Source organism: Apium graveolens, chromosome 10 (assembly GCF_009905375.1).
Source record: "Apium graveolens cultivar Ventura chromosome 10, ASM990537v1, whole genome shotgun sequence".
In the NCBI taxonomy this organism is placed as follows: Eukaryota; Viridiplantae; Streptophyta; class Magnoliopsida; order Apiales; family Apiaceae; genus Apium; species Apium graveolens.
The window spans coordinates 220,544,124-220,560,539 of NC_133656.1; the positions used below are offsets into that span (position 1 = coordinate 220,544,124).

The following is a 16,416-nucleotide window of genomic DNA, read 5'->3' on the forward strand; positions in this document are numbered from 1 at the left end:
CGTGTCGTGTACATGTCGATAAAACCAAAACCAACACTATAATTATTCATGTAATTTCGTGTTCGTGTACTTTTGTGTCATGTTATCGTGTCGTGTACGATATTGCCAGCTCTACCGTTAAACAGAGCTTCGTCTTTTTCAGCCAACAAGAAAAAGAAGCTCCACCACTGAATTTATCAGACATACCCGATAAATCAATAGGCTGGGGAAAACGATATGTAGTCCAATCAATGGTAGTAATAACACCAGAACCAGAATCAGTCACAGCAGTCTTAAGAACATCACCGGTTTCATTAACCATCTTGCTAATTACACAATATAACAAATAATCTCTTCAAGATTGTTGGCACTACTAGAATTCTGTCAATAGACATCGGTCCTTAGACATCGGTTGCTCAGACGACCGATGTTAAAGTTTTTTTAGACATCGGTTATTTTAAAACTGATGTTATTGCTTATATTAGACATCGGTCGAGAAAATAACCGTTGTCTATAGTTATTTTTCAAAACTGAGAAATGTTAGTTAGACATCGGTTTTCTATATAACCGATGCTTTGTTTTATAGACATCGGTTGTATTTTACAACCGTTGTCGATGGTTAACTTAAAAAAATTAAAAAAAACACGCGGAAACTTTCCCCCCATTATTCCCCAAATATTCCCCCCTTAACAAAAAAAACCTGTTTTCCCCTAATTCTTTTTCTTCTCTCTTTCTCTCTCTATCACTCTCACTCTCTCTACTCTCTCTCTCTGAGCTCTCTCGTTCTTTCTCTCTCTCTCTCACACACACAATATATCAGTTGATTGCAAGTATATAGGGTCTCAATTAAACCCCAAATTGAAGAACACCTTCAATTAATCAAATCCCATATACGAGAAACCCTAATTTCTGAATAGGTTTGTTTGTTCAATTAGGTTTGTTTGTTCAATTAGGTTTAATTTGTTCAATTAGGTTTGTTTGTTCAATTAGGTTTAATTCGTCCGTCTCCCTTTCGTATGCCCACCAGAAATCCATCTCTCTCCACTCGTTTATTCAGGTACTAATTATTACACACACTCTTGCCTATTATATTGTGCTATTACATTTATTATTTACATACATTGATGATATTTATGTGTGTTTTGTAGTTGTCCGGTTGAAATGAGTTCGATGCAACCCTATCACATGATCACTGCTTCTGCTTTGATGACTTCTATGCTTACGCTTTCGAGAGTCGGTTACGGTTGGCTCCCCGAAGGTATTTTCTTTTTTCATCCTTTTAAACTAAAGATGGAGGCATTGATGTTATTGAGACATATATGTTTTGGAATGTTCATGAGCCTTCTCCTGGCATTGTACTTTACTTTTATCTCTATTTCTAGTAATTGGTTCTTTTACATTGATTCCATTTTTTACTTTAAGATCTATAATATGTTTCTATTTAATTTCAGTACAATTTTGAGGGGAGATATGATCTAGTTAGGTTTCTAACGACAGTGCAGAAAGCAGGGCTTTATGCGAATCTTCGAGTTGGGCCTTATGTTTGTGCCGAATAGAATTTTGAGTACTGTATATAGTTGTTTTAGATCTTATTTTGTTTATTCTGATGCATGTGTCGGTGAAAATTAAAATGTGAAGTTGTTTTAATGGGATGTGTGTTTTTTTGTAAATTTGTTCAGAGGATTTCCTCTTTGGCTGAAGTATGTTCTAGGCATTAGCTTCAGAACAGACAATGAGTCAATTAAGGTTATAATTTTGGATTTGAATTACTTCCATTTTTGCATATTTCTCGGTGTTATCGACTTAAGTAATTAACTTGTTACTTGAATGAAATGGCGGTGTTGTAGATGGCCATGAAAGGTTTTACAGAGAAAATTACAGAGAAAACTTGTTACTTGTTACTTGTTACTTGATGAATGAAATGAAGGTTTTCAGAGATGGAAGGTGGAATGAGGAAGATGATGTTGTTTTGGTGCCTGGAGATATTATCAGCATAAAATTAGGAGATATAGTTCCTGCAGATGCTCGTTTACTTGAGGACGATCCTTTGAAAATTGATCAAGTGGGCCTCCTGTTAGCATTAACATTTAGTATGTCATTCTGTTTTCACATTTATGTTGTAGTACAACTGCTAATGTTCTCAAGTATAACACTTTGCAGTCATCTTTGACTGGTGAGTCCCTTCCTGTAACAAAAGGGCCTGGAGATGGAGTGTACCCAGGTTCTACATGCAAACAGGGAGAAATTGATGCTGTGGTCATTGCCACCGGGGTTCATACCTTCTTCGGGAAAGCCGCTTACCTTGTTGATTCCACTAATCAAGTGGGCCGCTTTCAGAAGGCAAGTTATTACAATTGGTATCTCTAATTAATTTGTATTATCCTTTGACAGGGTAAGTTCTGATGGAACTTTATTTTTTACTGACAGGTGTTGACTGCGATTGGTAACTTTTGTATATGCTCTATTGCTGTGGGGATGGTGGCATAGATACTGACAGGGAGCCATCACGAAAAGAATGACAGCAATAGAATGCACTAGAAAAATCAACCAGAGTCATTTTAGTACATATTTGAAATATCAAATTTTGCTATCATTTGATGTGTGATTAGCTTTTGCATTATGCAAGGTTTTGAACACTTGCTATATTGAAAATTCCTATTGTAATCAGGTGAAGAAATAATGAACTTGAAAGTAAGTCTACTGAATGAACACGAGCACTGTTTACCGGAATTTAAAATCACGTTTAAGTCGGATGCTACTACATGGCTACATCCACTGTATCAGTTCATGTCCTGGCCTTATTTGCTCTGGCACTATTATGTTACTTATCTATGGATCTCTTTTCTTATTTTCTTCGAATGCAGGATAATTATGTCAGATCAGGACAATGTGATACATACGTTTTCTTTTACTCCCCGTGCTGAGACATAAGTTTATTCTTCAAGGTAGTTCAAGAGGTTTTATGTTCCATATCTCTCTGGCATATTCATGAATTGTTTTATCACTGCTGAACTTGTAGGATCCTGATGTGTTCAAGATTGACATGCTTGTCCATTTCTGTAAAGAAATAATTGTAATTACTGATGAGAGGAACTCGGTACTTATAAATGTGTAAGTATGCCCATGGTAAACAGATAATGTTATATCCATCAGTACTAAAAGGCTTCAAGAACGGAATTATATAACAGTCATATCTCATGGTTTTTGGAGAGAATATAACGGAGTCAATATCTGATGGTATTTTAGCTGTCATAATGGGAGGAACTGTGAAGCATCCAAGGCCAAGCAGTATTTCCATCATTTTACGGAAACAGAGACAATTAAGAAGTCTGTTCCAGAAATTCATCCAATGACAATGTATAGATATACACAATATCCTCAAGGTAGGTAAATGATAATTTTATTTCTGGGAAAACTGGAGTGGCAAGAATTAGCTCTTGTGTAACTGTCCTATGTTTAATTCCTGTAGGTATTTGCAAAAGGAATAAATGCAGATGATGTTGTTCTTATGGCAGCTCGAGCCTCACGAACAGAAAACCAGGATGCAATAGATACTGCCATAGTTGGGATGCTGGTTGACCTAGAGGAGGTAAATAATAAACCAGATCTTTCTTCTCCAGATCTAAAGGAGGTAAATAAGATTGAGAATCTAAATTTTGTCTCTGTTATAGGTTGGAGTTCAGACATCAAAAATGGAAATGTTGCCGAGCAACGTTGATATTAACTCATGGGAGACCTATAATGAGGAAAGATAGCTCTGCCTTTACTACTTCTGGTCTATTAGAGCAAATTAATGTTACTAGGGATGCTAGTGACTATATGTGGTATATAACCAGGTAAAATTATGCTTAGTTGATATTCTTTTGATGGAAGGCTTTTATACTACGGCTTCTGTTTTAACATTGAGTTGTTTTTATGCACATACTAGCTCTCATTGTTCAAGTGCTCTCAAGGGTGAGCACATGTCCTCCATTTGTTTAGTGTCACCTACCTTATTAACTGATACATACTTATTGATTCCCTCATTACTGTTTCAGTTTATGCATCAGATATCTTTTAAATGATTGGAAAAGTTTTAGGCGAGACAAATATCTTTTTATTGATTGGAAGCATGGTAAAGAAAATTGGAGCCCGCGTGAAAGGGGATGACTTGAGTACTAGAAATAGAAATATGGTTGATTTTACATATTAGTTGTACTTTGTTTAGAATGATAAACATATTTGATATAAGTTGTACACATTGAGAATTTGTTGATATTGAATTCAATTGAGTAATAATATATATGTATTGGTTGAGTTTTGAGAATTAAGTTTTTTCAATATTGTGGTTAATACATTGTCTAATATTCGATGTTAATAAAGGGATATTAGCACATATAAACAAGGCAATAACATCAATTCAAAAATAAACACCTGATGTCTATTTATCGTATTAACATCGGTTATTTAAAAAACAATCGATGTCTATTGTTCAAATTGACATCGGTTATTTAGAAAACAATCGATGTCTATTGTTCAAATTAACATCGGTTCTTTGAATACAACCGATGTCTAATAGGTTATAGACATCGGTTTTTTATTTGTAATCGATGTTATTTTATAAATATTGTTTGTGTGTTATAGTTTTAAATAGGCCTAATCGTCCTAATATTATATTTCTGAACTTGACATTACACAATTATATAACTTCAATATGAATTAGACATCAGAAATTTTCCAGAAATGATGTGTAATATTACATAGACATCGGTTTTTAACCGATGTCTATGAGAAAATACATTTAACATCAGTCGCGAAGACATCATACATTTTTTACATAGACATCGGTTTTTAACCGATGTCTAAGGTCTTTTTTCTAGTAGTGTGGGAATATTACTATACGCGCAACAATGAGACAATTATATATCACAAATTAACAAGAACATGCAAATCCAACCAAGTAACGAAACAAACACGAATGCACAAACAATATATATTTAGAGACTGAATTGATAAGAAATTAAAGAAAATCACTTAGCTCTATGAAGCTTTATTAGAAGTAGAGAATTTTTTGAGTCGCCAAGCCCTCGAGAAGACTTGACTGTTCTTGAAGAGATTATTGCCCCACTTACGCTGTGATGGGTTGCTGTAATATCACTTCCAGGATAAAACAGCTCAGAGCGATCCGTTCACAGATACGAGAAGGCTCAACAACGACTAACACATCAATTCACCAAGAAAATCAATGAATATATGTATGTATATGTGGGAGAGAGCCAGATAGCTAATGTTCTAGGGTTTCCATCTTTTCCCCAATCGATCTCCCTCTTCAGATTTTCACACGTTTCACCTTTTGTTCTTCTCTACAAAAGTAACGTATGTAATCTAATTACTATATATTTTATAAGAGTCTAATTATTATAATTATTAAAATAATAATAATCCTCGCTCAAATATTAATATATAATATACTTATTTATACAAAACATATTTATATAGTTTTCTAGTTCAGGCCCTGAGTACCAGCCTCAGGCCCTAAACAAACCAAAACTTTTCAGCACCTGAGGACCTCTCTAGCCTCAGACCTTGAGCATTCCAGAAACGTTTTCAGCATACCATCAGGTGCTGAGCTTCCAACCTCAGGCCCTGAACATTGTAGAAACTTATTTCATCACATCATCAGGCTCTGAACCTCTAGCCTCGGACCCTGAATATTGCATAAATTTCACAATATGCTTCTCAGCTAAAACCGAAACAACTCTTATACAAATAAGCATTCTTGCTTTTATTTTTACGTAGATTTCACTAAAAAACGTTTTAGATCCAAATATGAAAGTTTATATTCTTATAGTAAGGAACAACCTCCAGTTATTATCCGGAAATTACATCAAGAACACATATTACATGTGTCCTAAAATTTCCATTTTCTGACAAATCATGCCTACTGCATCCTAAAAAATTGACCCAAAATACTCGCTCAAAATGCCAAATCGCCTGCAATATCAGATGATTCAAGGTTTCGCCTGCGGTATTAGTCCTGAGACGCATCTCCAAATTATGTATTAGGAGCAAATACGCATTACGATAATGTGCATGACCCTTTTAAAAAAAATCGATATACAACAAACAATTTAGCATATTTAATGGGAAAATAGGGCCAACCAATTTGAAAATGTGGTAATTTAATTATTAACTCCAAAATTAACTATAAACAGATATATACTGCAAGTGTAGAAGAGTACAATGGTACACGAAAATTCCAAACCGACCACTTCAATTAGCACTGGGTGGATCATTATGTCTTTTTCAACAATTTTTTATTTAAGAAAAATGATGAAAATAGAAAACAGTTTTATTTTGTGCCGCTCGCATTGACTTTCTAGTTTATATCAAGTAGGATTGTCACTGCAACAGCGTTGATAAATTTGATAAGAAGAGAAATATAAATATATAATCGAACAAGCATAACCAGAACATTATCTATAAACCGCATTATCTACTGCACCTCTTGGGCTGCACATAAGTTTGTGAAGCATGGATGATAAGAACGACCCTGAATCTAGCATAAAAGTTGCTTCAAAATATGAAGATGATGATCAAGTAACCCACTTATTTTTAGAAAAGCTCCTATCATTAGTCAGATTAATGTAAACTTTGTATCGCTTCGTGATAACTTATGAGTTTGAGAACCAAAACAAGTAACTGAAGACAAAGTGATGAAGAATGAAATGACAATATATTTACATAGCTTTCACACAAAACGGCTACATTGTTTCTTCTTTGTTCGGTCACACAACTACATCGTTATTACATATATATAGAAGGTTAGTTAAAGACTATACTACCCTCCTAGACTATATATCCATGGATATATGATGTCATGTAGCAATTGCGCGCCTAAGTTTAAAAGAACCTAAGTTTAAAAGACTACACACACTCTCATGCTCCTTGCAGCAACGTTGTTCCAATAATGGTAAGTTGGGGTAACACACACACACAGACAGAAAAACAAAACTCTTAAAACTACTTGAAAACAAAAGTCTTAAAACTACTCAAATGGGGGCAGGAGTCATCTCTGATTCTGCAGGTTTTATAATTATTCCTGCAAAAGTCAACTAATTGCTGTTTGCTGAGCAGTTTAAATAATCATTGGTTATATACAAATAATACAATGTACATTATGTACAACAGAAGCTATATACTCTTTTCTCAAAAAAAATAAAAAGAGAAAAAAATATATGTAATCTATAAGTTTAGAGAAATAAAGTATGCATTAATCCTAAATTAGGAACAAGAATTAAATTATGTTTTATAGAGGAGTGCAACTGGCAAACTAAACTCAACTAAACTAGAGGGTACCCGTTCACAGCACAAGTGATTGGCTTGCAAGTTCCAACACGATATATTGTTGTCTTCTACTGTGTTAACTAATCAAGTATATAGGTTGTAATTAAAGGAGGCAGCGTGTGTGTTTCAACAAAAAATAAGATATGTAGTAGCCTAAAAAGAGAAAGTAATCAAGTATCATGGTATGTTAATATAAAACTACTGATTTGTACTCTTATGAATTTGTAATGTTGAAGATGGTTTGTCTTGTAACATCCGTGACAAATTCAATTATATATCACATCTGGTTTCTTAGCTAGCTACCAGCAGCAACCCCCATACCCTCCCCTCTTAATATACAGTGCACTATGTTAAATTTTACATATATATATTGCAAACACATGTTATTATTATATGTAGTATATATAATCATTAGATAACTAAGATAAAAAACAAAAACAAAAACCTCTTCTGCCTTGAAGGTGTATATAATCCTAATATATTAAATCAAACACACACACACACATAACTGTTGTGCCACTTGCAGCAAGGTGCATACAAAATTGAAGCTCACTATGCAAATAAACGAATTAATCCAAGTTGTGGTATTAATCAAATAAGATGAGGCCGGGGCCGCCATGAATTACACAATGCGTTTGGAAAAATAATCAATTGGGATTGTGCAGATTATAGCTTAACCCTAGAATTACAACACCTGCCACTACCAAGTAACATTGGTTCATTACCTAAAATCAAACAAAATATCATCCTTATATGCCTACCCCTTTCGATGAACAGGGTAAGAAATACGCAGACCTTAAAATTTCATAAACATCGGTTTTTGTCAAAAATCTCAATTTCAACAGCACGATAACGGACAACTTAGGTTAATCACCTTGATAAAATTAAAGTAAATTGTAGCTAGTATTGATCGTACCAAAAGTCTGTCGGCAAATAGTTGTCGAGCATTTGATCAGACATATTATAAACATTATCGTCGTCCACAGCTTGGTGACCTATATCCAACAAATAAGAATTATGATCCGGTGTGGTGGTTGGACAGTTAAGCGACGATGACGATGCAATCTCTTCAGCTTCATGATCAGCTACGACATTATTTTCCGGATCTTTTATCTCCACTGGCACATGAATAGAATCAACTACAGATTTTTGTTGTTGTTCAAGCCCACCGACACTGTTGTCCGAACCGTACGAATCTTTACCGGTGAGTTGTTGAACCAGGGATCTGAACTCGGATGCACTTGTACTAAAATTCACAGGATTATCTATGTACACAACTTTCACTGGTGCATCTGTCGCATACTGTTGTTTTTTCTTGGGTTTTTGGGGATTTTGACGGTGTTTGGGCTTGGTTGTTTTCTTGTCATGAATAGCTAATGGCTTATCCATTTGTTGTGTTTTATGGATCAAAATGAAAGAATTTGAAAAAGTAAAGCTAGGTTTAGGGTTTGAATTGTGAAACAACTAAGAAGAGTAAGAAGATTGAGGGGAAGAGTGGAGAGATCATAGTGAGTAACATATTGTATGATGATAATTAAACTATATAGAGAGAGAGTGAGAACGAGGAGATGGAAATATGTATTGGAGGGAGGAGTTAAATGTCCTGTCTTGACTTGTCTTATTTTCTTTTATTGACAAACGCCCTTCTTGTCCTTTACAGATCATTATAATTGTGTTGGAGAGAAACTAGCTAGCTAGCTTTCTCTGTATTTTTAGGCTATTATTGACCTGTTTATCTCACGCCCGTCCAAGGAGCGTGCTGCACCTCATCACAATCATAATCAATACTCCCTCTGTCCCTCCCATTTGTTTACACTTTCCTTTTTGGGATGTCCCATCCAATTGTTTACATTTCAAAACTTTCCAAAAATAGTAAAGTTTTTATAATTTTTAAATTAACTACATCCACTATTTTCCTCCACTATAACCACTTTATACATATAATATTAATCGGTCCCACTACTTTACTCATTTTTTCAACTTTTCTCCACTACTTTATCATTTTTCTTAAACTCCGCGCTCCACCCAAATGTAAACATTTGGGAGGGACGGAGGGAGTATTTTATATGATTACAATACTACATGCATAAAGTGTTTCCTCTTCTATATTTTCGTGCGTGTCCAAGGATACCAAACTCAAACATAATTGATTAAGAATCTGTCATTTCGAGTTTAAATAAATAAGTAAATAAAAATATTTAGATATCAAAATTTTTACTAATTGAGATTTAAGTCAACGAGTCGTAACGGATTAATTTCATTCATCATCACTTATTTTTATTATTTTAAATATTTGAGAGTACAATTTACAGATGAAAAATAAACTATTTCATTTAATCTTCACTTGTTTTTCATGCTTTTAAAACTCAAGAGTAAGTGTTAAAAAATTCTAAAACTAAACCCGGGATGTCTATTTACAAAGTTGGCTATCAGAATTTAATTAGATATCAATTTTCAAGATGTTAATTAGAGTATTCATAATAAAATTTTAACTAACTAATAATTTTTTAATATACATAAGACTTTTAAAATGTATGTATAGAACGGAACGAAGGAAGTAGAATTTTCCAAGATAAAATTAATTAATTATAATATTTACCACTAACATTTACACCCGAAAACTGCAACGATAGACAAAGGATAACAAAATTGTTGTATTGAAAGTAGGAACGCATGTGTCAGCAAAAATATTTTCATAGAAGTCGAAAACAATTTCAACACCACGTTTTGTGTGAGCATTTTTCTTGACAGTTACATTTTGTATAAGTTGATCCCAATATTCTAAACATTAATACGAGTATTTCGTTGTACTTTTCAAGTAATTTCTAAACTCAATGTTTTTGCGAAAATCCTCACACGACAATTATCAATCACCAAAATCGAACATACATATTGATAAGGTTTGACCTGTCATAGCGTGAAATTTGGTCCTTTCCCAGTGTGGGTTGTAGGCCCAATAAGGCCTTCAGAGTGAAGGTCCGACGGACGATTGAGCTATTGGGCCGAAGGCCCACCAGACAGGCTTACGGAGAGTCTCAGGCCAAAGCCCATGCTTCTTTAGGACCGTTGGAAAGGAGAGGAGGCATAACGTCCCTTTTTCACTCCCTCCTTAATGATGAGTAACGTAAGCAATCATGGTGAGATCGAGTATAAAACCCTTGGGAAAATAAGACAAAACACACACAGACTCTCTCAAACACTCTGCTTTTCTTGTATTCTTTACCCACATTTACAACCAGGTTCTTATTCTCACGCCGGAGGTGAATTGGGGGTACAAACCCTCGCATTCTCTTCATTTTCAGGTACCAGCCGAAGCCATCTTCACGGGGGCCGAAGCCTATTCAAACACCCGAAGGAATCTGGGCGTAACATTTGGCGCCGTCTGTGGGAAATACGAGAGTTACAAGCCGAGATAACGAGAACATGACAGAAATAATTCATGAGCATTCACCACCACCTGGTTTTTCAGACAAGGGACAACCATCCACCCTAGTGGACGAAGATGGGGTCATCACTTTAACCCCTGAGAAAGAGGCCTTACTCCTAAATATCCGGGAAAAAAAGCCGCGGAGAAGGGCAAGGCCAAAACTGATCAAGCAGACAAGGAAGCAGAAGCACGAGCAAAGCGAAGAGAGGCTGATGCGCTCCGGCTGAAGGCCCTGCAGCTACAAAGAGAGGAGATTGAATTACAAGAACGAACTTTGCGGGAAGCAATGCAGGCCGACGAGCCCGGCAGAACGAATAAGAATAGAAGAGAACGTAGGACGAAGAAGACGAGTCTGACTCTGATTCGCATCCCCGAAGGAAAAGGACCAAACCCTTTTCATCTGATTCGGACGAAGAGCGGGATGGATCCCGTCACAGGCTCAATCGTCTAGAGAAGGCCCTATTCGGCGACAGGAGGGCCGATAGAGAACCGGTCGTGACCCAAGAAATTGAGCAATATCGACCCCCCCCCCCCCCGCGAAGAAAGGCAATTCCCTAAGATGAGTGAGTTCAATGGGAAGGGAGACCCCGAAGACCATTGCGAAAAGTACGAACTGCTAATGATCGAGATAGGTCACAATGATATCATGCTATGCAAAATGTTCAAGACCTATCTGAAGGGGTCGGCATCGATGTGGTACAAATCCCTCAAGCCCAGGTCCATTGGATCCTACGAGCAGCTGAAGAGGAAGTTTTTGAAGTACTACTCGCACCTGTGCCGAAAGGCGAAGGATACTGAAGCCCTGGTCCACTGCAGACAAAGGGCGAACGAAGAGTTGGGGGACTATCTCGCTCGGTTTAAGGAGGAAGCTGGAATGATCACTAATCTGGACAAGATCAAGGCAATGGGCTTCCTAACGGCGGGGCTAGACCCCTATAAAGGTAAAAAGCTTTGTTCGTCTCTTTACGATTTTCCCCCGAAATCCCTGAATCATATATATGTGAGGGGCGAGAACATCCGCCGAAAAATGGAAAGTATTGGGGGATATAAGGATTCCCGAAGGGATGACCGATCAAAGCGAGCCGACAGATACGAAGGCTCAAGATCAGGAGATGACCGAAGGGATGGTAGGAAAGAAGGAAGAAAATAAACGGATCGGGGGGCTGAACGGTGACGAGATAGAGATTCGGCTGTGTTCACCCTCTGAATGCGCCGATCTCCAAGATTCTCCATGAGATCAAGGGCAAACCCGGGTTCGTTCGTCTGGCTAAAATGAAGGTCCCAAACCACAAGAAGAACCCCGACAAATACTGCGACTATCACAGGGATAAGGGGCATAACACTGACGAGTGCTACCACCTCAAAAAACTCATTGAGCGAATGATCAAAGATGGCGAACTTAATCAGTTCATCCGAGATCTGAGAGACAGGTTTGGGCCGAAGGAGAATCAAGAGGAGGCAGAGGCCGAGGAGCCAGAGCGAAGGGATAGGATAAGGGGCGAAGTAAAAACTATATTTGGGGGCAGCATCCTGGATAAGGATAGCAAGACAGCCAAGAAGAGATATGCCCGACAAGTATACAATCTATATCAGTTCGGTCAGGCGAAGCCACATATGCCCATGACCTTCAGCACTGAAGACTATGAAGATGTCATTCGCCCACACGAGGACCCTCTTATTATAAATCCAATCATTGGGCAGAATAAAATATGGAAGGTGATGGTAGATACTGGAAGTTCGGCCAACATACTGTTCCACAAAATATACTATAAGATGAACTTGGCCGGAGAACAGTTAGAACCCTGCAATGAGGCTCCCCTTTACACCATTGGTGGACATCCCATTCAGTTTGAAGGAACAATCACGCTCCCTGTCCTCCTGGGAAAACTGCCATATGTTGCTGAGAAATCGGAGAAATTCTATGTGGTTCGGATCGAGAGCCCGTACAATGCAATATCTGGGAGACCCTTCTTGTCAACCTTTGAAGCGGTGGAGTCTATTCCCCATCTTAAGCTCAAGTTTCCAACTGAGAAAGGGGTAGGGGAAATGAAGGGCGATCAGAAAACTGCCCGAATCACAATGCTGGAAGATCTCTAGAAGGATCAGGAATATGAATGACCGAACGAAACTGGGAAAAGAAAGCGGGCTAATTCCGAGCCCAGCGAAAGCCGTGAGACATTGAATATTGAGTTGGAAAAATTTGGGGCGGATCTCTCGAGCCTGATAGCCGACCCTGCGGCGAAAATCGAAGAGGTAGAATTGTACGCATGTCATTCAAGAAAGATGGTTCGGATCAGGAAAAATATGGGATCAGATATGAAGGAAAAGGTAATATATGTCATTCAACAATACCATGATGTGTTCGCCTGGGGGCCGGAAGACTTGCCCGGCTTGGATCCCAAGACGGCAAAGCACTGCTTGAATGTGCAGCCCGAGGCCAAATCGGTGAAATAGAAGAAGATAACATTTGCAGTCGAATGACAGAAGGTTATAGAAATCGAAGTAGAAAAACTGTTGGAAGCCAAATTCATCGAGGAAATTGAATACCCCGACTAGCTAGCCAATGTGGTGGTTGTCAAGAAGTGAAATGGGATGTGAAGGATGTGCGTGGACTATACAGACCTCAATAAAGCATGTCTGAAGGATCACTACCCCTTGCCTAGCATCGACCAACTGATAGACGCTACGGCATGATATGTGGTACTTAGTTTTTTGGATGCTTTTTCTGGTTATCATCAAATTTCTATGAATGACAAGGATGTGCCCAAGACAGTGTTCATAACTCCGAAGGGGACTTATGCTTATATCAAAATGCCCTTTGGACCGAAGAACGCTGGAGCCACATTCCAACGAATGGTAAACAAGGTCTTTAAAGAGCAGATCGGTCGGAACATGGAGGCATATGTGGATGACATGATTGTAAAATCACTATTCCGAGATCATGCCGAAGACTTGAAAGAGTGCTTCGAGACGCTCCGGAGGAACAACATGAGGATCAATCCGAACAAATGCACCTTCGGGGTCTCCAGTGGCAAGTTCCTTGGCTACATGGTCAGTGCCCGGGGGATAGAGGCGAACCCCGAGAAGATCAAAGCAGTCATTAATATGGAAGCCCCTAAATACATCAGAGACATCCAGAAGATGACGGGTCGGCTTGCCGCCCTTCGGCGTTTCATCTCCCGATCAGCCGAAAAGGCACTCCCCTTCTTCGCCGTGCTCAAAAGGTCAAAGAATTTCGAGTGGGGGCCCGAGTGCCAAAGGGCATTCGAGGAAGTAAAAGAATACTTACTAAGACACCACTCTTAATGAGGCCCGATCTGAAGGAAACCCTCTATCTTTATATAGCCGTGTCCGACAGAACCCTAGGGGCGGTGCTTGTGAAAAACTACGAAGACAACCAACACCCTGTATTCTACATGTCCCATATCCTCAAGGATGCAGAGACGAGGTACCCCAATGCCGAAAAATTCACATATGGGTTGGCTATGGCCTCCCAAAAATTGCCACATTACTTCCAAGGCCGAACGATTCAAGTTGTCTCCAGTCAACCTCTGAAGAAGATCTTAACAAGGCCCGAAGCTTCGGGAAGAGTAGTGGCCTGGTCCATCGAACTTGGGGAATTTGATCTCGAGTATGTCCCCAGAACGACGATCAAAGCCCAAGCTCTATCTGACTTCGTGGTCGAATGCACATTTACGGGGCCATAGGATCTCACACCCGGCGAACAGCTCATTCGGACTCCAGGAAAATGGAAACTCTTTGTAGATGGGTCAGTCGCTGGGAAAAAATGTGGGGCCGGTTTAATTCTCTCCAGCCCCGAAGGATTCGAGATATGCCAGGCTATAAGAATCGATTTCCCTATGACAAACAATGAAGCAGAGTACGAGGCACTCCTCGCAGGGATGGAGCTGGCCCGAAGCCTTGAGGCGAAGCACCTAAGGGCCTTCAGCAACTCTATGCTGGTGGTAAATCACTTCTATGGAGAATATGAGGAGAGGGACCCCCGGACAAAGGCTTACATCACCAAGGTAAAAGATGCTTCTCTGTCATTTGAAACTTTTGAGCTAATTCAAATTGAAAGGGAAAATAATGGACGGGCAGACGCCCTTTCCAGGCTAGCTTCGGCTGAGACAGAGAGCCTAGTTGATTTTATCTACATCACCGAAGCCAAGATGCCTTCGATTGAGAAGAAAGAATATCTGGAGATTCACCAGGGGAACGATTGGATGACTCCCCTAAGGAACTTTCTGGAGAAAGTTATCCTACCTCTGGACCGAAGGGAGGCGCAAAAGATTAAGTACAGGGCATCGAGCTACACCATCATCAACGGGAGGATGTATCGCCGGTCAGTTAGTCAGCCACTCCTGAGGTGCCTAAACACCGAAGAACAGCGTCAAGCTCTTGAGGCAGTGCACGAAGGAATCTGCGGAGAGCATCTGGCTGGGCGGTCCCTCGCCTTTAAAATCCTTCGCCAGACTTCTTCTGGCCAACTCTGAAGGCCGATGCCAGCGAATACGCCAAGAAGTACGTACAGTGCCAATTATTTGCCACTGTCCCGAGGCAACCTCCAGAAGAAATGACCTCTGTACTAAGTCCAATTCCATTCGTCGTATGGGTCGTGGACATAGTCGGCATACTCCCAACTAGCATGAAGCAATCAAAGTACTGCATAATCGCCATCGATTACATGACCAAGTGGGTCGAAGCCCATCCTCTGTCGGCCATAACCGAAGAAGCCGCAAAAAAGTTCTTCTTAGAACAGATCATTCTCCGATTTAGCATTCTGAAAACTTGCATCTCTGATAATGGGACTCAGTTTATTGGGAACAAGTTCCGCAAGTTTCTGCACCACTTCGGAATCAAACAAAAATTTAGCTCAGTTGCCCACCCACAAGTAAATGGGGCAAGCGAAGCGGCAAACAAAGTAATCTTTCGAGGAATAAAGAAGAGGTTGGGCGAAGCCAAAGGAAGATGGTTAGAAGAACTCCCTGGGATCTTGTGGGCCTATCGAACTACCCCCAGGACTTCAACAGGGGAAACTCCTTTCAGGATGGCCTATGGAACCGAAGCCCTGGTCCTAGTCGAAGTAGGATTGGAATCACACCAGAGTGAGGTCTACAATATGGAAACCAATAATTTTGGGCTAAGGGCGAACGTGGACTTACTGGAGGAAGAAAGGGAAGCTGCCCACCAAAGGAACATGAAATACTTGCTAGAAGCAGCCCAACACTATGACTCCAACATCAAGAAGAGGTCATTCGGAGTGGGAGATCTAGTCCTGAGAGAGCTGGATGCTTCTATGCCCACCAAACAAGGAAAGCTTCAGCCTAACTGGGAAGGGCCTTATAAGGTGATTGAGGTCGTTCGCCCAGGGACATACAAGCTTGAAAGGATAACAAGCGAAGCAATTAAAAATACATGGCACGCCAGTCGCCTTTGGAAGTTTTTTCAGTAAGAAATTTCCTTTTAAAAGTCAATTTATATTTTGAATTCTATATGAAAAGTGTAAGGAATTTAGTCATGAATGAAACTGCACTTTCTGTCAAATTTAGTTTTATTAAATACCAAATGCGTGGCCGAAGAAGTATTATCTAAAGGGGGATCCTAAAGAAGATAAACCCTTCGACCAACACATTTGTCTTGCATACGAACGAAGAATGAATAGATAAAACTTGGGGCAATCC

At 39.1% G+C, this 16,416-nt stretch overlaps 3 protein-coding genes across 3 annotated transcripts; all 3 read left to right on the plus strand.

Moving 5' to 3' along the window:
- Positions 1–1,269: 1,269 nt before the first annotated feature.
- LOC141691857 (plasma membrane ATPase 1-like) lies at positions 1,270–3,734 on the plus strand. The gene is made up of 9 exons (XM_074496609.1): positions 1,270–1,275; positions 1,431–1,520; positions 1,659–1,679; positions 1,907–2,041; positions 2,140–2,319; positions 2,407–2,457; positions 2,999–3,076; positions 3,449–3,568; positions 3,651–3,734. The coding sequence occupies exons 1-9, from the start codon at positions 1,270–1,272 to the stop codon at positions 3,732–3,734; spliced, it is 765 nt and encodes a 254-aa protein (XP_074352710.1).
- An 8,270-nt stretch (positions 3,735–12,004) lies between these two features.
- On the plus strand, positions 12,005–12,829 carry LOC141691858 (uncharacterized). The gene has a single exon (XM_074496610.1). The coding sequence runs from the start codon at positions 12,005–12,007 to the stop codon at positions 12,827–12,829; it is 825 nt and encodes a 274-aa protein (XP_074352711.1).
- A 1,763-nt stretch (positions 12,830–14,592) lies between these two features.
- On the plus strand, positions 14,593–15,228 carry LOC141691859 (uncharacterized). The gene has a single exon (XM_074496611.1). It carries the CDS (start codon positions 14,593–14,595, stop codon positions 15,226–15,228), a length of 636 nt encoding a protein of 211 aa, XP_074352712.1.
- The last annotated feature ends 1,188 nt before the right edge of the window (positions 15,229–16,416 follow it).